We start from the raw sequence: 23,166 nt of genomic DNA, 5'->3' as shown, positions 1-23,166 counted from the left end.
ACAACAATGATCAAACCATAACCAGCCTAGAAATAGTCCCTCATTGGCCATATCGGCGATTTAACAGCTTGTTATGGTTACATGATACTTAGGTATAGTTACATGATGCGACTTACCCTAAGATCAAACATGCATAATGTATGTATTTGTATAATCATGTTCATATAAAAAGCGTCAGAGTATTTGAGTAGGTAACTGCTCATCCTTATAACTATTATTGAATTAATTTATACACACTATAACAGAAGTTACTGCATTAATCTGTTAAGCACCAGCAGCCTCATCAAGCAACAATTATGAACAACAGTCGCAGCAGCAGTAGTTAATAGTGTCATTATTACGAACACATCTTACAGTACAAACTAATCTGTATGTAAATCAGTTGCATTACATCTGCATACTGATAGCGATAGTTGCAAGTGGGATGCATGATGAACTTGTGTGATGGTCGTGCAATTGTCGCATGATGATTGTTTTTGCTAATTTAATAATATGGTAACTGTGTGAAATCGTTTTTAAAGTATTTTTTTATAAAATTCCGTCGTATCTGGTCTACTATTTTTATACAGTTTCAGATTATTTCTATTAATAGGTTATATACATAACATATGTACTTATTATTCAAAACATAGAAAACCCGGACCTACATTCGATTAGATAATACAAAAGTATACAAATGTAACTACGTCTAATTCTGTATTTGGAATCTTATCACTAGCTACATTATACCACTTAATCCTGCCCTAAATTCTACATATGTAAAATAGTTTTTTACAACCTACAATTTGCTCCAAACATGTGTATATGACAGTAAATTGAAGCTACCTCATGAGTTCAAAGAGAGGAACATCAAAGTCAAATGCAACGTTATTTAGTCCCCGCCATATCAAATGTTAATACTGCGGATTTACTCGGCCCCGAGCACTGCAACTAACGACACTACGCAGATCAGTAAACAGTGGATAAGGAATTATTTAATGGTCTCAAAATCTATTATTGTATGCTGATGGTTATGAATCATTTTAAAAAGTAGTCAATAGTAACACTGCTGAATAAAACTCTTCAGAATACAAAAACAACCAAATCTAATTTCAGCCTCTTTTCAGTATTTTTGCAATGTTAGATTTGTGTCTGGAATTTGAAAGAATACAATAGAAAATATAATCTAGTTACTCAGTAACGAGACGAAAGTTTGTTATTGTATTGTGTTCAAAATAAATACCTAATGTTTTTATTATTCAGAAGTGGTGTATCATTTATCAATGTCGATCTGAAAGGAGATTGATTGCAATCGAATTTTACCAAACAAAGCCCAATTAATTCATGAGATAACGCCTGAAAAAGTGGGTAATGAACACAACTATTGTCATTTCGATTTCAAAACAACTTGTTGACCCCCTTGGTTTTTTTTATTCGATATTTATGATAATAGTAGATAAAAATCTTAATTATTGTTCAACCTTATAAAAAGGACAAAAATTTGAGGAGGCTCTAAAATATTTTATTGCATTTTTCAGTATTTGTCCGCATAGCAGCAATTAAATAAGTACATCAACTGTAAAAAAAAATTGTCTTACTAACTGAGATACAGCGTAACTATGATGATAATGAATGATAGACAAATGGACAGTGATCTTTTTTACCCTTTAACACCAACTCTAAAATTATGGCTGTAAACTAAACACAGTCGTATCCACATTTACATAATCTAAGCAGGAATCCCTTGAATTTCTTTGTACGGCAAGTTGCGCAGTGTGTTGGTGTAGGCTTTCAGCCGTAAGAGGCGTTTATTTCGATCTCCGTTCAACACACGCTTTGAGGCTCAACGTTTCACCCACAGTTGAGTTCTGAGACCTGTAGATTCACTACTGTTCAACGAATGCACTTTAGAATAACTGAATAATCATGTGGTATTGTTTCTGCTTCTGAACATTTGTGTGCCAAAAGTGTTCATTGAACACTTTTGGCAGTCACAAGACAGTAAGCCTGACAACCAGTCTTACCTAGGGTTATTGGGTAACTGTGTTGAGGTGGCTCTTTATAAGATACTGGTACTCTGCTGCATCCGGGTAGACTGGCAGCCGACCCCAAAATAGTTGGATAAAGAATATGATGGGTGGGAAATTCTTACTGTCATTGAACATCCTTGGCAGTCGTTACGGGTAGTCAGAAGCCAGTAAGTCTGACACCAGTCTAACCAAGGGGTATCGGGTTGCCCGGGTAACTGGGTTGAGGAGGTCAGATAGGCAGTCGCTTCTTGTAAAGCACTGGTACTCAGCTGAATCCGGTTAGACTGGAAGCCGACCCCGACCTAGTTGGGAAAAGGCTCGGAGGATGATGACCTGCTCTTGAACTGACTTTTACTAAATGAATCCCATCTACCTTATTATCCTATATGGTGTAAGGGAGCAAACTAATATCGCCCTGTGCCAATTGTCAACCATACCTGTCCGTGGTGCACCCTACTGAAAAACGGCGGAGGCTCTGGTGGCTGGACAACCTGGGGGGTGCCTTTTGTCTGCATGGAAAGATTTTCGGCTGATAGTGAGAGGAGGCCTGTGCCCAGCAGTGGGACCATAAAAAGGCTGTAACAGTTACAATTCTTATCAGGCCTTGCATGTAATTGATTTCCTATTTTCCTTATTTTAATTCGAGACAGAACATAATAAAATTATATCATCATACGCAAGTAACGTAAAGTACAAAGTTCGCTATTATAATGAATTAATTTGCGTCATAATCATAAAGATCAGCTGATGTATTAGTTTAATGTTTAGTTTGAAGCCATGGACTTTGGATCGATCACTAATACTCACTGAAAATATAATTCTTTATGAATGGACTTTAAACGCGACCTTTGGAGTACTGACTTCCGCGTTAGAATGAGGTAGGTATATTAAATTATCTATTGCTAAATAATAATTAATTATTGCTGAAAGATCAAAATTAGAAACATAAATAAATAAATACTTCATTGATGCAAATCCTTACAAAATGCTTAATATCTAGCAGGTTTACAATTTAATGAAGGCACACAAATGTTGAGACCCGGCCCCTAAACTAGGAACGCCTGCGACTGCCTGTGTCTGTGCTTCTGGCATAGTACGTACATAATGGCGTACACATATATTATAGTATAGAGAACAAAACTACTGTTGGAACAGCTGTTTACGTTCATGCGCCGCCACTTTTTGTGCCTAAAACTTTCGCAGGCTTATACAAAATAGCCAACTCACAGCTTACCACTTTGAGAATGCGTAGATAAAAACAAACAGATTTTATTTTTTAGAATGTAGTAGAATTTATTGGCCAATGGTCGTCCTTTGCGTATTCGGTTAATGTGTTGTTAAAGATGTCAAAGTATTGAATGTAGGTAAACGTTGCTGAAAACCAAGTCAGGAGACCGTTAACTTATGATGAAGATAAAATATGGGAAACTTGAACTAAATGTATTTATGTAGATCTCATTAGAATTTTTTTAACAGCCAGAGCTCACTGAAAACGATATAAGTTTTACCTATATAACCTCTATAACTATCTAGAAAAAAAATCTTAAAATCTAATTTTCAGTAAGCTTTAGCTAAGTCTGTAAGTATTTTTTGCAAGTGTTTTAAAAATATATTGGGGCTATTCTCAAAACCGCCTAACCTAAACTGGATTTAAACCAGGACATGAATATAGTTGTATCCACCTTGTAAAAACGAGATAATAATATATGCATTTAGGACAAATTGTATGAGTAATTAGCGATTAAATCTAGCTGAAACATTTTCAGACAATAAAATATTCAGTTTAGTATGATTAAGGATTAAGTGATAAATTACCATTTTGAAATATCATTTTATAAAAGGCGCAGTCTTTATTTGTATGCTTTCCGGACCCGGATGCAAAATAGTACATGTCATAGATGGAAATAATTCTCAAATCATCATCATCAGCCTATCGTCCACTGCTGGACATAGACCTCTCCAAGTGCACGCCAATAAGATTGATACATATGTCGCTACCCCTTCTTCCAGTGGGTGTCGTAGAAGTCGACTAATGGAGTAAAAAATGCACCGAACTCCAGTGCGAGAAGGAAAACTCGGAAAAACCCCTCTATCAACCCGTCTGGCCAGCGTGATTGTAGTAGGCTAAATTCCTCTTATGTGATGCAGATAATGAAAATTGCTAATACTAGAAACGAACCTAGGTTTTTGTTACCAGGAGATTAATTTTTGATTCTCTTTTTTGCCAGGACAGATACTTTAATTTTTGCCACGAAAAATAACGAATCTAATGTGATTCAAATAAATTCTACAAACTAGTTTTTAAAAAGCCTCTTTGTTAACACTATCTAGTAAAAAGGCCTATGCAAGACCTAGCAATTATGCTTTCAATCTGGAAATAAATCATTACGAAAAAAAAAAATAAGTCACGATTTACACAGTTAAGGCGAACATGACACTACTAGCAGAGAAAATAAAATAAAAAGGCATTTATCCAAAGAAGACTGAAAGTAAGCAATTTTTGAAGGATAGTATTACAAAAGACGTGTTCATTGGGAAGAAGAAGTGATGGAATGAACTCCCCAGTAACACTAATGTGTAAATTAATCTCTTTAAACAATGCAAAAGGTCATATTATTATTACTGTACTGTTTAATATATTTATTTTTGGAAAAACGTATTTAATTAACTTTTCTATTAAGCTGTACAAAATCTAGCAGGTCGCAAGCGGCTCGCAGCGGTCAACCAGAACAAAGGACATAGCACCATGTTACAACAGAGCCTTAACTAATTGAAGATTCGCGGTGCGTCCACCAGAGCGGACACAACTGCAGAAAGTTCGAGCCAATGAGTATTCCCCGGACATTCCCATTCCTCCTTATTATGCTAATGAAGCTATTATAATAATCTGGCTTTTAGCGTTTTAAAGTCATTTGTAATTGAGTTATTTGACTTACAATTGGAATTTAAAAAAAAAAAGTAAAACTCTGAATTCACCATAAAGTTTTCTATTTGGAGGATTCATTAGGGGTACATTAAAAAAAATCATTATACCTACACGCTATTTTACGAAGATCTAATAATTGTAAAGAATCGAATAATTTAAAAGTCAACTTCGAAACTGCATAAGAAAACTAATCAAAGTAGGTAATGTTTAAGATTCTTCCAAGATAAAGGAATCCCTTTGAGGATTGTCCAGGCAAAGGCAAATGTAAACGAAAGGAAAGAAGAATAAAATCTTATTGCCTTTCTCTTATTCTTTTAATAGAAATCAATCAATTAGCATCGTCTTCGTACAAAAAAGTTTTAGTACTTACGTCGTTAAAATAAAGTTCATCATTTATTGGAAGTAATTTGTTCGCAGTTACAAATTATGCCTATTATAAGTTACGTAAGTTTCAGTTCGATACTTTTGTATTTGCTTAACTTTTGAAGGTCGGAAGTCATTCATGTGTTGTCGTCAATCAAGATTCTTTGTTTGGTTGCAAGGTTTCATTTCAAACTAGTTATTTCAAACTGTGCTCTTGTGAAAGTTAGTCATGGTAGCATGGTTCCAAGTTCCAAAAGTTGAATATGGATGTGTATGGTGAATATGTATGGACATCGAGTGTATCCAGAAAATGGTTCCATGGTTCGAGAATTTTGCGCTGAAATTGCATTGTTAAGAACAAAATTTCATTCTAAGAAACTCTTGAAAGTCTGATTTTATAAAATCCAATGTTAACGTTTCCGGATATACTCACCAAACTTGATCATAAATCTAATTACACGCAAACTTAGTAATACACGTAAATATCTGATAGGTAATATCACAATTACAACAGCGGATTATAAACGTAATGCTTAGTTGTGACAGTCAGGATGACTGTGTCTTTCATTGTAGTTACCTAAATATGTGCTTAATCAATTTCAAGAATGAATGATTCAATATACACGGTAATTACAAGATAAAGAATTTAAAGGTTATAGAGTTGCACTAAAAGTACTCGCACATTGAAGACTAAACAGCTGGTCCACAGTTGATCAGATAGTTTGACCGATTTTTTTATAAAAAATCTTGATCAAGTCAGTTTTCAGTCAGCTGTTACTTGATCTTTGTAACGTAACGAGTCTAAACTAACTATTGGCTGGTTAAAAGTTGGCAGTATGCGGAAGTTCTAACAATGCTATCCTTGGTCTTGAAGCCGTTTGTAAAAACTCTATTTTTTATTCTAAGAGGAGATTTAATCAAACTACCTGTTAACTAACGTGCCAAAAGGTCCCTGAGTGTATTCTGTGTTTGATACGCTTTCAATCGTAATCCTACCTTGCTGAGAGAGGGAATATAGCACGCCTATGTGTCTGCATATTTTAAATGAATGACTTCATTAATTATGACGTAGATAGCACGTGCATAAACACCTGTGCAGAATAGATATAATTTTATGACTTATTTCATCATCTAATCTTATATCCGTCTGGAAATGTGCGGATTAGTGTACATATTTATTTTACTGATCGGGAAAACAGCTTGTAATTAAAAGCTGTTTCTCCCGGTTTCACTCGCGTCCCTGAAAAGCTTGTCCCCGTACCCGAATAAAATGTAGCCCACGTTGCGCTATTGTAGCTTCACAACAGTGAATGAATTTTTCAAATCAGTTTAATAGTTTCGGAGCCTAGAGTATCACTAAGCAAAAAAGTTTCCTCTGTATTATATTACTTTTAGAATAGGAGTACCTACCTATAGATATAGTATGGATATAGATTATTGATTAAGGAGCGAAATGTATTTATGTGGGTTTGTAGAAAGAGATATACATGTCTTGTCATATATTTCACAGGTAGATTACATATTTATCTATTTGTTCTATTGAATGCCTAGATACTTTGTTTGTAACGGTTATAAAACTATACCTAATAGGAAATGATTATTCACGTCAAAATACTTACATCCTATTTATAGATTAAACCATTATTGTCTTGTTTTATTGTCACGAGATTATTTTTACATGAGTCATGTGACAACAACAATATTTTTTTATAACAGCAATATATTCACGAGTTAGATAATATCGTACGATTTCTTGTATTTTTCTTTGCCAGCCAACGAGAAGGTGCTCTGAAAGAACTAATAAGCATCAAAAATGTATTAGATATCTACTAATCATGAAACAAAAACTTGTAGACACGGAACACTTTACTAGTTACATATATTCAAGCCTCGTAAAGAAATTAAGTAACTACATCAATAAAATAGAGAACTTACTAGCTCGTGTCTCAAATTTCACGGCATACACCAAATTCACAAACTGAGAATCGAACTCCACTATAAATTAAAGTATGCAACGATTTCCTAGACGGTTTCCGCCATTAAGAATACATTATGACGTAGCCAGCATTCCAAGTTCCAACTTCCTCATATTTATGGAAGCTAAGCTAAAGTTATTGAATCTTTAATCATACTTAGTATCGCAATCGTTTTTTAATCTTAAGACTAGCTTCTATCTGCGGTTTCACCCGCGTCCTACGAGAACTACGTAGGTTCTTCACGTACCCAGATATAAATAAGCCTACTGTGTTCTTCGATAAATGGGCTAACAGGGAGACTTTTTTGAATTGGACCTGTAGTTCCTGAGATAAGCGGGTTCAAGCTAATAAACAAACACACTAACTGTTCAGCTTTATACTACCTATTTTAGTACCTAAAGAAGTAAATAATGGTGGTAATGTTATATCCTACAAATTGTTTAAAGTGGTTTTAATTTTAAATTATTGTCGTTTTAATAACGAAAGTTTAAATACTTGGTTCAAAGTAAAAGATTTGAATGTTTGTTCAGCTTTGATGGAACGACTGTCTGTTCCAATTTATTTACGGTGTTTCCTTGTACACTGAAATTAATTAAATTGTTCGAACCACTGAATGTCTAAGATTTAATTGTTGTCGCCTTTGTAATGAAAATAAAATTATTTCAAACGAAACTGTAGGTTTGTTTTTTTTTTTTTTTTTTTTATACAAGGTAAAATATTTTGGGAGATATGGAAATAAGAAAAAAACACTCATTACACAGATGTGGCTAAGTAGCAGCTACTAATCATACAAATCAGTAATCATTAAGCAAAGCTTGGCGCGGTTGATGTGTGGACTGTGTTATCATGAAAACTTCCAAGAAGCCAGAAAGTCTGACTTTTAGAAGAAGTGTCAGTTACTCGGGTAACTGGGTTGAAAAGGTCAGATAGGCAGCCACTACATATAAAACACTGACACTCAGCTCTATTAGCGGTTAGACTGGAACCTGATGCTAACATAGTTGAGACTAGGCTAGGCAGTTGATGATATAGTAAATGTTTACAACTTGATACTATTGTTTAAGAATTGAGATACTACTCACAGTCGATGTATGTTACTGTTTGTGTATTACATGTGATTTCTATGTTTAGTTCCGCCTCGTGTCTTTTATCTCTGTATACATTTTCTTGGCATTTCCCACACGTTGAAAACCATCGTTTATTCCACACGCTCGTCATATTCATTACCTCTGAAAGGCGCGTACATTTACTTTAATACCTTTGTACGAGGTTTTAATATTTTCTGTTTATATTTTAGGATTTCATAGCTTCGCTTACAGTCAATTTGAGTCTGTCAGCACATCACGTTGTTCCAAGGGGAACAGGTTAAGTATGGCTCTCTGAGGAATTATTTTCGTTCGGAATTAAACTGTATTATATTTCTTTTTGTGTGTACGTGCTTGCTTTTCTTTTGTTTACAGCTAAAACTACACAAGTGAGATGTTATTCTTACCCTGTTTAATTTTAAGTACGTACATACTTAATTAATTGGTTTATCTACTTTGCGTCACACATTGCATTGTTGAAGTCACGTAATTCAACCTTCAAGGTTGTTGAACAGAACTTTGATCGTTTTTTATGAATTCTGAACAGTCATGAAAATATCTTTGAAAGCTGCATCATCATCTATATCCTTAAACAAAAACCTACAATTTTACATAAACTACCTAAAACAAGAATCGAAGTTGTGTAAGCGTTTAAAGTCCAAAGTAAATGTTGTCACTAATCAGTATTGATTATCAATTATTGCTAACATTTCAGGAAACAAAATGTTAAAGAATTTGTACAGTGTACCTATATGATTTTTTACCTAAACTAATGACAAATACAATGATGATTGTGAACCAGATTATTTAATAATCTCTTTAGGATTAGTAATACGATTACAGAATAAGGAAAAAAGGCTGCTTTCCAAGAATACTGAAAAACAAATACGTAGGTACATTCACTTTTATACGTCTTACCGAGCTTACCGTACTTATGCTGCGAGCGACTTCTTGAAAAGACCCTAAGACAAAATGACGACCTGCTTTTCTGGAAGTAGGTTTATAAATAATTAGTTAATACAATTTCTTATGTTGCATGACATAAAAACGGTTTTCTCCTACTATCTCTACCTATTCGTTGTATGTTTTCAAAATATACCTATCTGAATTTCCGTTCATAAGATAGTCAACCATAGTAAATGTTTACAACTTGATACTATTTTATTACTGAATTGAGATACTAAATTGATTATCAACTCTAAATATAGTATCCAAAATGAAAAGAAAAACAAGCGATGACAAATAAAATGAGTCAGCCTATTAAGATAATCACAAAATAAAGTTTTATGTATTTTATTGATGGAATTGAGTGTAAATCCATTACTTGATTACTATGCTGATAAGTGATTGAATCATACGTTTCATAATGATTATGTAAAATTCACGCTTGTCAATTATAATGATCTTTGATGTGATTTTTTGATTGTAAATAAAAAATATGATTGGCTTAGGTGCTACCCAATGTGTCACACAGTTGCTATGACTTATAAGATTATGTTTTTTAATGATTTTAGTAAAGACTCAACGAGGGATAACCGAAATTTTTACGAAGATAAATTATTAGCCTCACTATAAAATGTTAGTCATTTTTATTAGCCACTCTGCACCATAGTGCCTTAGATCCAAAATTCCGAAAATGCCACCCCTTTGTAGTAAGGAATTTGTTTGTACACTACTTTCACGGCTCATTCGCTTTAATAGCAACATAAGAATTTCTTTATTATTTTATATGTATAAGTAAAGCCTTCAATCTTTTATGGTCCTACGCAGTGTGCTAATACATAAACAAATTGGCAAAAATTATAAAAAATGCAATATTTTGTACTCGGTAAACTCAGTTAAAACCACGAAATCACAATAAAACATTTCACCGACAGTTGCTTTGTTCGTTTTTTTGTGTTAAAAACAAAATGTAAACGCTTTTTTATTTCACGTCAATGAATGCACCGACTGTGAAACAGAATATATTCATCAAAAATTCGCAGAACAATTTTTGAAATAATTTATTTTGGTTCGTTTTTTATGCAACTGATTGTAATTTCGCGCACGTCTGACTTGCCCGATTGTTTTGCCATTTCCAACTAGTTATATTTTGGCCACGGAATGGACAATCAGTGCGGAATGTCAGAAATGGGAGAAGGGTTCCTTTCCGGGACAAATCTCGCTTTGTCCCGGACAAAGAATACTAATCTCGTGTGTCGTGATTTATTATAGGGTACGGATGAGAACATCTGTCCTTTACACGAAGACATAAACTTTTTTCAGTACATAAAGTCTGTAAAGTCTTTTTAGATTTAAGCTGATAAATCTGAGAACCTATTCTCGTATTACTCAAACGTTACTTAATTTTACAATCTATTTCTGTCGCAGAAGGGTGGCCGAGTTGGAATGCTGCAAGCTGTATTTAAAATTGAGTAGCGTTTCAACACTTGGCCATCAGTGAAGAAAAATCACTTCTAAATAGTCAAATGTAAGAATTTAATAAGTAGTAGTAAGTAAGTAAGTATGCTTACAGATTTATGTTTGAAGCCTATTTTTTTTTCTAGTTGAATTAATAACATATTAAAATGGACCTTTATCTAGAACTATGACGGCACACGTCGATTAGCACTCGAACTACTGATACAAATAGGTTTAACTGATAACGTATAATGCGGAATTTATGTTTCGCATTTTCGTAGCAAGAAAACCTATGACTTGGTGTTACCTAAGGCGATTAGAGTTTTTGTTACAATTCAGATAAGTGAATTCTTAAAGTTTATGAAATTTATTTTTGTCTCATTTATGACACACTACTTTTCAGTGTCTGAACACTGTTTTTCTTCGCCTATGTTTGTATGAACAATTGCACAACAATTATAGAGATATTTTAATTCAATTTGCTAGACATAATCTAACAACAATTTCTATGCCTTTTTGAAAAAAAAAACATAATTCAGTATTTAATGCAGTCAATTAACGTTCTAGGTAAATCAGAGCCGACAAAAGCCACAACAGGTTAAAACTATTAAACATGTATAGGAACTAAACAATAATAACACACAAATTGCTAGTTTGCTCTAAGCGAATTATGTGAGCACAGAACATAAAGCTGTAGATTATACGCCGCATTGAAGGAAATAATTCCTTCTAGGAAAGCACAAAGCTGAAGCACACATATGTTTATAATAATATAATATATGAAAGTCCTTGATCTCATTGTTTTTGGTACACATACGTTGTAACTTAGGATTAAGACTTACACGTGTGTTTTGTTATACGCACTTACAATAATATTGGTATTGGTAAATATATACAGAAACTTCACGTACGTATATATTTTGCCTAGGTTACCTGTAGTTTCAAATAATAATATATTCAATCGAGTTATGGCTTATCTAGGATTAAACAAACTGTGTCGAAAGAAGGCTAAAAGTTCTTACAAAAATCCTTTTACAACTTTTAAAATATATTTTTGTAACACCTGGTTTAATGCGTGGCTATATGGCTTAGACGAAATACTTGATATAACATTTGCACAAAACAGGTGAAGATTAGTGTTTTCCTATAGATTAAATGAATCATTCAATCAGTGGCTGGTCTTCCAGTAATTGATAAGATAAATACATCGTCTGGAGATAATTATATTTGCAGCCGATTATAATTAACACTCTATTTACTGCGTGTACAGTTCATGACATTATTCCAATCCCTAGTAAGCAAATTAACAGGTGATAGGTTATTGAAATCCACCATGGATCAAGAAATGCTTACAATAAAATATTTATTATTATATAATGTAATGTTATTTTTGTTGTTTGTTGAGAAAACACAACTGCGTGGCTCTGGATTACGTTATATCAGTGTTTAGGCTTATTATTTTACTAGCTGATAATTTGGTATCTTGTCAACTTATTTCTATTAAATACCATTTTATCTTAATAAACGCATATAAATAAACACCATTTAAAAATACATAACATAGGGGGATAGTGATATAGATCATAGGGTCCAAGGTACAAGTGCTAACCACCATGGATCATTATTAAATTATCAGATTTCTTCAGAGTTGTGCCTACGAAATCAACTAAACACCACACTGGTCTATTGCCACTTCGTGACATATAATGAAACTTTTAAATCAAATTCAAGATAGATTAGATATGATACGTCATTTGTCATTCACCTCTCTATCTATTATTAGAACCATTCGGTCCACTAATTCGAAAGACACCCGTGCACCTAGTTTTAAAAATAAAGAAAATGACTCACTATCGGAAAAAAGTCATCAATTTACTGAAAAACAATAACAAATAACGCTGGAGACAATAAAATCCTAAAAATAAACTGTCGACTCAAATTATAATCTTGTGTGCAGTAAAGATAATGCATATCTTTAGTTTAGCTGATTAAGATTAACGAGTGATTCATTCAATAAATTGGACTTTTTAAAATTATGTCTTTGATGGTAGACAAAATGATCATAATTTTTGTTGACACTATGCGTAGGGAATTTCTCGTGGATATCTCAAATCTCAATATCAAGATTGGCATATTGATTTGAAATAGTAAGCTGATTGAATTAATTGGATGTGTGGGAATGTATTTACATGATTCAAACTTAAATCCAAACTCATTTTTTTTTATTTATTCAAAGAGCCCTATGTACCTATGCTCTTTTGGAACATAAGCTAGTTGAAGGGTTCAATACAGTAGGGCACGCCACCATCGTGGCGGTAAGTCCCCTCTTTGAGGAGTGGCTCGGGAGGAGTCACGGCGCCCTCACGTACCGCATGACGCAGGTCCTCACCGGACACGGTTGTTTCGGGAGGTACCTGCACCGCATCGGTCGTGAGGAGGCGCCCGGGTGTCACCATTGTGCGGACAGCCCCGAGGACACGGTGGACCACACAGTCCAGGTGTGCCCCGCATGGGAGGGGCACCGCCGGGTCCTCGTCGAGGCTTTGGGCGGCGGCGACCTCTCGCGTCCGGCCCTGGTTCAGGCCATGGTCCGGGGCGAGAGGGAATGGGATGCCGTCGCCTCCTTCTGCGAAGCGGTCATGCTCGAGAAGGAGGAGGCGGAACGCCAGAGAGTTCGCACCTCTCATCCCGGCCGCCGCGCTGGACCAGGTAGACACCATGGGCGCCGGGTGTCGCGAGATGACTCCCAGCCACCGTAAGCGTGGGTCTGTGAGCGGTGAGTTCGGGTGGCTCATCGTCCCTCTGTCTTTCTAGACGACAGACCCGTGTCGACGGCGCGCGTTGTTCCACGCGCTCCTCAAAGAGATGTCAGCAACCCCAGCGGGGCCCAGCAGGGCCAAGGCCTGCCGGGGCTGCGGGTTGTTCGAAAGAGATACCGCGGCCCTGGTACATAAAAGGCCTATGACGGAACACGACGATTTTAGTCAGTAAGAGTCTGACACTCCCTCACCGCTGCTAACCCACAGCGGGAGGGGTCATTTGATGATTTTACGTCGCTAAAAAAAAAAAAAAAAAAAAAAGGGTTCAATACAGTGATAATTCAAGTTTAGTTCAACATGAAACTAGCCTAGTTGCAGATGTTGATGCGATTTAATGGGTGATTTAATAGCAAACAACAAGTGCTCAGAGCATACAGTAGCCTGAAATGAATTCGAATTAATCACTGATCTTTTCCAATAGGTTAGTAGCCATGTGAATATTTTCTGATTAGTAACAGCATGTTACTGCGATATGATAGGGTAAGCAGTGAGTGATGTACTTAGTAATTTGGCATCTAAATCAAGTTCTTTATGAAATCTATGTGAGGTTATAAGATAGGTAAGTAGTTAAATATCTTATGTGACGCCACGTATGTTTTGATCAATTTAAACGAAAGTTTGCTTCAAACTTTTACTATAGGGAAGCACCATAAACGTTAGTCAGTTTTTTCATTCCTATTGAATGATAATCACGACTAAACGATATGTTTCAACGAAATCCCTCATCGAGAGATAGCAGTAGCAAATTATACGTCACTCAATAACTGCTACGATTACGATAAATTAGCGAGATTACCGGCTTATCTGCTAACAAATAATCTGATAGCCGAACCGATAAATTAATATAAAAAGTATTTGTAAGCCATTATTCCTCATACTAGCTGTAGAATTCGAAGAGACTTGGACGCGATGGGTGCATTAACTTATTTTATTGTTTTATTAGTAGTAAACGTAGTGTTTGGTAGGGAACAAGGTCGTGAAGTGGACCTCAGGAGTGCGTTCGATCAGGATTTGTACGAGAATGTGCTCGATTCAGAAAAGTGCATCAGGCAGTTGACGATTTTGGCGAATAATAGCTTGGCTAATCAATGTGAGTATACATAGTTTGTAGCGTGCTGATTAAGTTACATATAATGTGAAACAGTTTAAAAGTTTTAAGATAAGGCCTTTTCTTAAAACTTATTCTAAAGATTTATCTTGTTTGCTTGTCATATATTTCACGATTTTCAAGAACAATATTTTAACTAAAATTCAATCAAAGTAAACAACAATTTAATCAAAAGTCACATATTAGGTATTTTCTAACTTGAAAGTTGATAATAAATTAATAAAATCCATTTTTGAAAAGCTTTTTTACTTTTTAGTAAAGTTCTGTTGGCACCAAAAAAATGCTTAAAAGCTCAAACTTAAATTGCCACTTTGACACCGAAGTTTCTTCAAGTAACATTGAATGCGTAACTATAATTATTTATGTACCTATCGGAAATACATGAATGGAGAAACCGATAAAATTCGTTTCCTAGCCAATGTATTTATTTACGACGACACAAAGCTTAAAGTTTATTACTTTGTTTTGAAAAGTCATGACTATCATAAAACAGGTGTACGAAATTAATATTGCATTACAAGCTTTACACTTTTTAACCTTTTGATTAGATTATTGCAATCAATGAAATGTTGTGAGCGAACAAGTACGGTTTGTACCTACCACTTAAATTGATAATCATATAGGTATTATGATTCAATCTTATTATTTACTTCATCATCATTATGAGCTTATCTTTTGTTTTAACAGGCCCACCTTTTTTATAAAGAAAAAGTACACGAATTTTAGACTTCTTTACATAGCTTTCAAAATATTTTGCAATTTTGTTCAGACTTTGAAAAATACACGCTACAAACACGTGCTATTCAGCTGATTAATTCGACTAATCGATAAAATTATTAATTATCTGAAATGATTCACCCGCTTCAGGAACTAAGTGGTGATTAAGATCTACAAGACAATACGTTCGTGCAAATATGGGAAATCACGCATTTTTCACCTTTGTTCGGTGATTAGAAGATTACAGACTAGTGCTAATTAGTTTTTGATTACAATCAAGAATCTAATGGAGCATGAAACTAAAACGAACTTCCTTCCCTCAACTAAAATAATGATTTTTTATTTGATATGGAACATTTAGTAGAACAGAAATTCCACATGAGATTTAGTCATCAATATTAAGTCCATTAACATATTGGAAAGAGCTATATTGAAAGTATTTGTAGGTGTATAATAAGTTTCATTAGTATTGCTATTAAGTGCTGGTAGTTAATCACACGTTAGTTGTATAGCGACATAGTTTACTACTGAATCATTACGCGAAGTACCGATGGCCACGTTAATGGGCTAACTTTACTCGCATATAGTTCGGTAGTTAGCGCAGGAACACACTACATTTAGCTTCCTCAAACATCAAGGTTTCCAGAACTATTCCTGTTAAATAAATTGCTAGGTAAACAATAAATGGGACCGAATGGTTTTAAAAGCTTGGTCTTTTGCTAGCTAAGAAGATTCCATTCAGGTTCTATCTCATATTTATTATATGCTTCTGTATTTCTCAATAACAAAAATATTGTTTCAGTTCTCGATGCCAGTGGAAGAATTCCAAGTGGTCTCCTCACTGGCAACTGGAATGACCTCGGAGATTACCATCAATGTCTCAGTATCCACCAGTTCGTCAACAACACAGAATTCCAAGGGAAATACTGCACGATCAGAATTCCTATCAACCAGACGTACATTGATATCCCTGAAGGTTTCCCAAGACCTGAAGACTGGCCTGACCTAATACCCGATGAGTGGCCCGAAATTGTCTTCCCACCCGGTCTGTTCCCCCAAGCTGATAGGAAAACACTCCGTGAAATGGAAGACTATAGAGGACTGCAGAATTATGTTATGGGAATAACTGGCATGGGAGAAACTCCGGAAACTAGGTAAATACATACCTAATTGATAATTCATTAATGAAAATGATAAGAATAATTAATTGAGGAAGTGAATGCAGGTGACCTACAGTAATAATACAAATGTACATATATTGTACATATGTACATAATAATAAATTGTATACAAATGTACATATCAAACAATGTTTAAGGTTCTTCTAACCGAACAGACAGACATGTGTTGCTGGGGAGTTTGTTGCGCCACTTCTTCTTCCCAGCAAAAACACATAGGAAGTGGTGAAAGGTGGGCGTTTAGGGGGCTGTCTTTTGTAAATTTAATTTTTTTTTGACGTTCGAAAAGTGCTGTTTTGCAGCCAAGTTTGAATAAATGACTTTTGATTTTGATTTTGATTGAATAATAAAGCACTCGGTAATCTAGTAAATTCGGAAATCCTGCGGACTGAAGGACCCATTTTATTCATGACGAGCAATATTCTTTAAAACAGTTTTGAACTAAATGCAATGTCACCTTCAAAATCAATCGAGTGTGTAATTGTTGAATGAAATCATTTTTAATTATTATTTGTTTTGTTGCAGATTCTTCCCATTGTTAATAGCAGCGTCTCAGCGGGCTATGTTGTCTGTCTGCATTCCTGAAGCGTGCAGCCCCACGGAAGCCGTCGATTTCTTCCAGTCTAGGATCCCCTTCCTCAACTTTACTTTTGAGGAGTACTACTGCAGACTGCCCAATGACAAGCCTTTCGTCGCTGCCGATTATGTTGCTATGTAAGTTGTTTTGTTATCCGTATTGTTTCTTTTAAATGCTCTCTCTATCTCCATTTTGATCTTTTTTTAATTCAAAATTTTGCGAATGTTTAACAACCATATTTTTTTTTTGCAGATCAATACTCTCCTTCATCGGATTGCTCGTCTTACTCAGTACAGGTTACGATGTGTATCAAAACAAGATCGCTAGACGCGGTAAGTTCATTGACATTTACAAATCAATCAAAATCAAGACCCACTGTATGCGAATCCAAACTTTACTATAAAGCGAATAGACTATTGTTACTGCAGTCTTTGTGACATTTACTTAGTTGTTTAACAAAACACATGAACGATAACAAACCTCGTGATATTAATTACGAAATCAACGTGACTTGATTTGCAATACAGTTTGTATTTATTATCTGGTGTACAAATCTTAATAACAAGTGATAACAAGGTTACAGACATCTAGAATACGATTTCTTGAAAGATAATATGTAAACGTACAGACCTCAAAACTCACAATATGTTTCAAAGCACTAGCACTTAAACTACAATAGATTTCTTACATAAATCACATAAATGACATAAATCCTTTTGGCCTCAAAAATCACTCCTAACAATAACGATTATCTTCACAGCTCCATCACGCATCAACGGCTTGTTCGTCTCATTCTCCGTATACACAAACACCCGTCGGTTCCTGAACTTCAAGTCAGCTCCCGGAGCCCTCGAGTGTGTCGATGGCATCCGAGCCTTCTCCATGATGTGGGTCATCGTTGGTCACACCTACAGTATGACGTTGCTTGGCTTCGTTCACAATGTTGGCGATATCATGAACGTGAGTATCTTTCTAATGTCTTTTGTTTCTTTGTCAATTGTCAATGGTTCGATTCCTAAAATAATTCAATAACTTTCTTTAATCCAGTTATCTAGTACATGTCGAGTTAGAACCATCGCTATAGATCTGTTATATCTTGGATTGTTATAGATTGGATCTGTTATTCTATATGGTCTATCGTTTTATTTACAGTGGTTAACCTCATTCGGAGCCATATGGATAAATTCAGCACCAATTACTGTGGATACCTTCTTCATGCTTAGTGGCATTCTGGCAGTTTACACGTGTATTGGAAAAATCACTAGAAGTAAGTATTATTATCTGGCCCTTTAATCCGCCTAAAAAAAATATTATTGTTTGTTTCTATAAACTTCTGCAGCGTTTTATCTTAATAAATCTGGTTACGAAATCGACCATAGTTTTAAAGTATTAGATGTTATCACATTAATGACCATTAGGCATTAGATACAAATTATTAGCTGATTAGGTAATTTAACAAATGGCAAGCTCACGGTGATTTGTAAATTCAAAACATCAATGAATTCTGTAATAATCTTCCTATATAATTCTAAACAAAATTTTACTTACAGCTCGGTTTATCAAGACCATCCACCTATTCTACTTAAATCGTTTGCTGCGGATGTTCCCACTTCTGGCGACGATGGTACTTCTCCAAGCTTCTCTCTTCAACCACGTTTCCGATGGACCATACTGGATCAACCAGGCTCATGCTGCAGAAAACTGCAGGCAATACTGGTGGGCTGCCTTACTTCATATCCAGAACTACGTAAACCCACTTGAAATTGTAAGCAACATTATACTTTGACTCTTTGTAATCTTCTTAATGTTTATAAACGTTCAAAGCTAACGTTATTCTTTTCTTTCCAGTGTCTAGCTCAAACCTGGTATCTGTCAGTGGACATGCAGTTGTACTTGATCTGCCCAATTATCCTCGTGTTTCTGTTCGGACGTGAGCGGATCGCTTGGTGTGCGCTCACCGCTATCGTTCTTCTCTCCCTCGTCTCATCTTCACTGTACAGCTTCCTAAATAACTACTCTGCAGCGTTAGCTAATCCAAGGTAAGCGTTTCATAACATCATATTTTGAAACTTATAAACCATAATAAATTATTATCAGTTGATATAAACGCACAGTCATATATTTTGTCACGCATAACAAACATGGTATCATTAATTTCACTAATTGCGATTATGATAATATCACATTCGACTTAACGAAATTGTGCCTTGTCCTTGATATTATAGTCATGTATACACTATATCTAATCAGATCCATTTGTTTTCAGGCGTTTGGCCCAGTTCCAGGAGTATGTCCAATATTATTACTTCAATACATTGACCAGAGCTCCTCCATTCTTTGTGGGAATGATTTACGGTTACCTGTTGTACTTGTGCAAGGACAAGAAAATTAGGATATCTAAGGTGAGTTTCAAGTTTAACACTAGATAACATCTTTTCAATATTAACTCAACTCCTTATTTATTTATTTGAGCTGCATGTTGAAGGTTAAATTAACATTGTCTCATTATTTCAGTTCAACGTGGCGATTCTGTGGATGCTGTCGTTCGCAATGATGGCTTTTTGCATCTTCACCATCTACCCCGTGATGCAGCCTGATCACACAGCCCAGGTCTTCGACAACTTCCTCAATGCTTACATGCGGGCTATATGGGCCATTGGCTTGGGCTGGCTCATTTTTGCATGCGTACATGGCTATGGAGGTAAGAATCCATTTTTATTATCAAACTCTAACTTCTGTCAGCGGTGTCACCTACATCCCGTGGGAACTTTGTCACGTGTTAGGATAAAAAGCCTCTCACAATAAATGTTCAACCAGTAGTTCCTGAAACGTTCAACCAAACAAATACTTTAGTTGTTAAATATTTATATAGATAATCCGAATTTTAATCTAGCCTAAATAATTACAAAGCATAATTATTTTTGGAAGCAAATCTAAATACAAAATATGGAAATGAATTTCCTGTCAAACTTAACTAGAAACCAATTAAATTCAGTTAATTTCATAATTAATGTTTAATAAGCTGGGCTACATTTGATATTGTGTTGCGTGCAGTTTTGTTAATGAATATTATGTATTCAGTATCGTGGTTAGGTTATTAGTTAATTGTAAGTAATACAAGTACATGTAGGTGTAGGTATGTTACACGTCAACAACATGCAAAGCTTCGCAAAGTGAATGTTTAATAAACGTTCAGTTTGCGTGGGTTAAGTGTGGTCTTGAAAACTAAGAACAAAGAAACTGGTTTTAATTAATTCTGGAGTTTAAAAGCCTTTTTAAACAGTTTCAAAGTCGTTGTTTCTTTTTGACTGCATTAATTAAGAAAAAATAAAATGATGAACAATTTGAATACAAAATAGAAACGTACTAACTTTTCACTGTGATACTATACTCACAGATTTTTCGAATCAACAATGTTTGAGTGATTATTTATTTCACACCCAAACAAAATAAAACAACAAAGGATCAAGTAAACAAGCTCGTATACAACGAAGTTGTAAATAAATTATTTGCTCATTATCAGCAGCCATTATTCCTACGTAGCCTAATGGGGAAGTCGGATTACGGGAATTCATTAGAGGGAGCTAATATTGTAAGCTCACGATGTAAAGGCTTACGTAAAGTTTACTTTTCTCACTAGAAGAACAAAAACTAACTAGTACACTAACAATCATTAGGCTCTTTTATGTTCAGATACTACTTTTTCTTTGTCCTTTTACTCCCTCTTTCACTTTTCTCGTAGTCTTTTTTTTGTCATTACAATCAGGTACTTAAAATATTTGTCTTCTTTCTCAGGTCCAATCAACTGGTTCCTCTCTCTCCAAGTATGGAAGCTTCCCGCTCGTCTGTCTTACGCCATGTACCTGATCCATCTGCCCATCATCTACACCTCCACTGGTACTTGGATGAAGACCTATTACTTCAGCGAGGGAAATAATGTAAGTATCTATATTTATATGTATTGCTTCAACAGATTTTGTTGGTTCAAATTCTTGGTTGCTCTGCTTTAAATAGTGATTTTTAAATTCTGTACTTAACACTTTAGCTGTTATTGTAGTACTATCAGGCAAAGCCTTACTATTGATTAATTGTTTAAGTATAGTCATATCTCAAATGAGTACATTAACGCTTCCTTCAGCACTGTATTTAAATATTTCAAATATTAATGTTATCGTTTCTATTGTCCACAGTTGTACAGATTCATGGGTGATATCTCGATTTCCTTCATCTTCGCCTTCATCCTGTGTGTCTGCATCGATGCACCCTGCTCTACACTACAAAAGATGTTGTTAGGAGGTAAGCTATGACTACAATTCTTTGTGTAAATTCTGGTACTTTTAATTCTATTTGGTTCAGTTTTGTATCAAGAGATTTCAATTCTTATTTTGGCGCATATTTTCAAAGCTTCAAAAATCAAAGCAAAATTTAAAAATCTTAAAACATTTAAAACCAAATTCCTAATTTCAATTTATTGTTCTCAGGTGGCAAGAGACCGCAGAAGCCAGCAGTGGTAGAATCTCCAGAAATAGTCAGTGCAGTAAACGACAGAATCATAAAGACATCCTTATAGAAACAAAACTACAGAAGAATCAAGAATAAGACTGACCGACTGACTGACGTTAGTAAACCACCATCGAAATAATATTATGAGGTTTCTTAAACAATGGTGGAATAGTACTGAAATATAATAATGTAGGTATAATTGGAGATTCAAAACATCGTTCCTAAGTAGATTTTGTGTAAGATATTCCAAGTGATTTATTATTTCCTCAACTATTTTTTCTTCTCTTATTTATTGTAGTAGATATTATGTAGATGTAAAATAGGATAGATAATTAGAAAACTCATTTTTTTTAGATTTAAGTTGTTTTAATTTATTAATGTGAGAAGCTTATTAAGATCTTTTAATAATTGTAAGTAGGTATTGTAAATATTATTTTGTATCAAATAAAAAATATTAATGTTAATTTGTTGTTTTCCTTTCAAACATTTCCTCTCATGGCTTTAAACAGAGGCAGATCTTGTCTGCCAATAAAATTAAAAACATTGAATGGTTGCTGATTTTCAATAAATATGGACTTACATTTATACCCTTAAAATGCTTCTGTCAATCTTCGGGCATATTAGAGATAGTCACCGTAGATAGACATCTACCATTGATTTTCTCTAAATGCAGATCAGAGTTGCTGTGCCCAAAATTGTACGGCATCGTTAATATAAATTGAAAATTAAACTGCAGAAGACTTATTAGTTATTTACTATACAATATTTGTTGTAATCGCGCCACACCCACGAGTTCATAAGGTAGTAGATAAGGTAGGCGATAGGGCTTAAGAAGGAAAACATACGATACTGCGTAGTAGCATTAGTGGTAAGACTATTAGTACCGTAAATGAGGTAGAATTGTTTTATGCCTTTGTTAAAAAAGATATTTTTTTCCATAACAGTCTAGTTTATTATAATGCCGCACTATTACAAGCAGAAGAATTAGTAAGTGGCATTTTGCAAAAGACTTCTTAGAATATTTTCTTCGAACCCTTCGCTCATGAGTACATATACTTACATTAGAATATACCAATATTTATTTATCCTAAAACGAACCCATGACACTACAGAACTACTTTACGAAGTATGTTCTACTGAAGCTGAGGGTATAAAATATACCCTTTTATTATGTAAGTATCTCAAGAATAACCACTAGTTGGTAAGTGGTCTAGCCATTTTGTGGGAGAGCATATTGTAATCAGCATGATTTCTGCTTCCATTAGACTAATAGTTTGGAGTCAAGTTGGTGCTTCAAGCACTTGGTAAGTTAAGCTCATATTTGCAAGGAATGCGATCGCAGCTAAAGTTTCCAATTTGTAAAATTGGAATTATTCGTTAATATTTCAATGTCGGTTTGGTTGCAGTTGAAGTGATTTATAATCTTATTTTTTAAGTTACGTAAGTAAGTACTGATATTTTTGAAGTTTATGTTCGTTACTCCGGAGTAAGGGACAGTCCGTATT

The 23,166-nt window shown here is 34.8% G+C and overlaps 1 protein-coding gene across 1 annotated transcript; it reads left to right on the top strand.

Moving 5' to 3' along the window:
• The first annotated feature begins 14,443 nt into the window (after positions 1-14,443).
• On the top strand, positions 14,444-22,125 carry LOC124637692 (O-acyltransferase like protein-like). The gene is made up of 13 exons (XM_047174312.1): positions 14,444-14,668; positions 16,206-16,557; positions 17,107-17,295; positions 17,411-17,490; positions 17,919-18,118; positions 18,311-18,425; positions 18,709-18,923; positions 19,007-19,197; positions 19,425-19,560; positions 19,673-19,859; positions 20,954-21,096; positions 21,349-21,454; positions 21,640-22,125. The coding sequence occupies exons 1-13, from the start codon at positions 14,488-14,490 to the stop codon at positions 21,726-21,728; spliced, it is 2,184 nt and encodes a 727-aa protein (XP_047030268.1). The 5' UTR covers positions 14,444-14,487; the 3' UTR covers positions 21,729-22,125.
• Positions 22,126-23,166: the final 1,041 nt, after the last annotated feature.

The sequence above is a fragment of the Helicoverpa zea genome, chromosome 16 (genome assembly GCF_022581195.2).
Source record: "Helicoverpa zea isolate HzStark_Cry1AcR chromosome 16, ilHelZeax1.1, whole genome shotgun sequence".
In the NCBI taxonomy this organism is placed as follows: domain Eukaryota; kingdom Metazoa; phylum Arthropoda; class Insecta; order Lepidoptera; family Noctuidae; genus Helicoverpa; species Helicoverpa zea.
The sequence above is the reverse complement of the archived record's forward strand: the minus strand, read 5'-3'. Positions and strand labels throughout refer to the sequence as shown.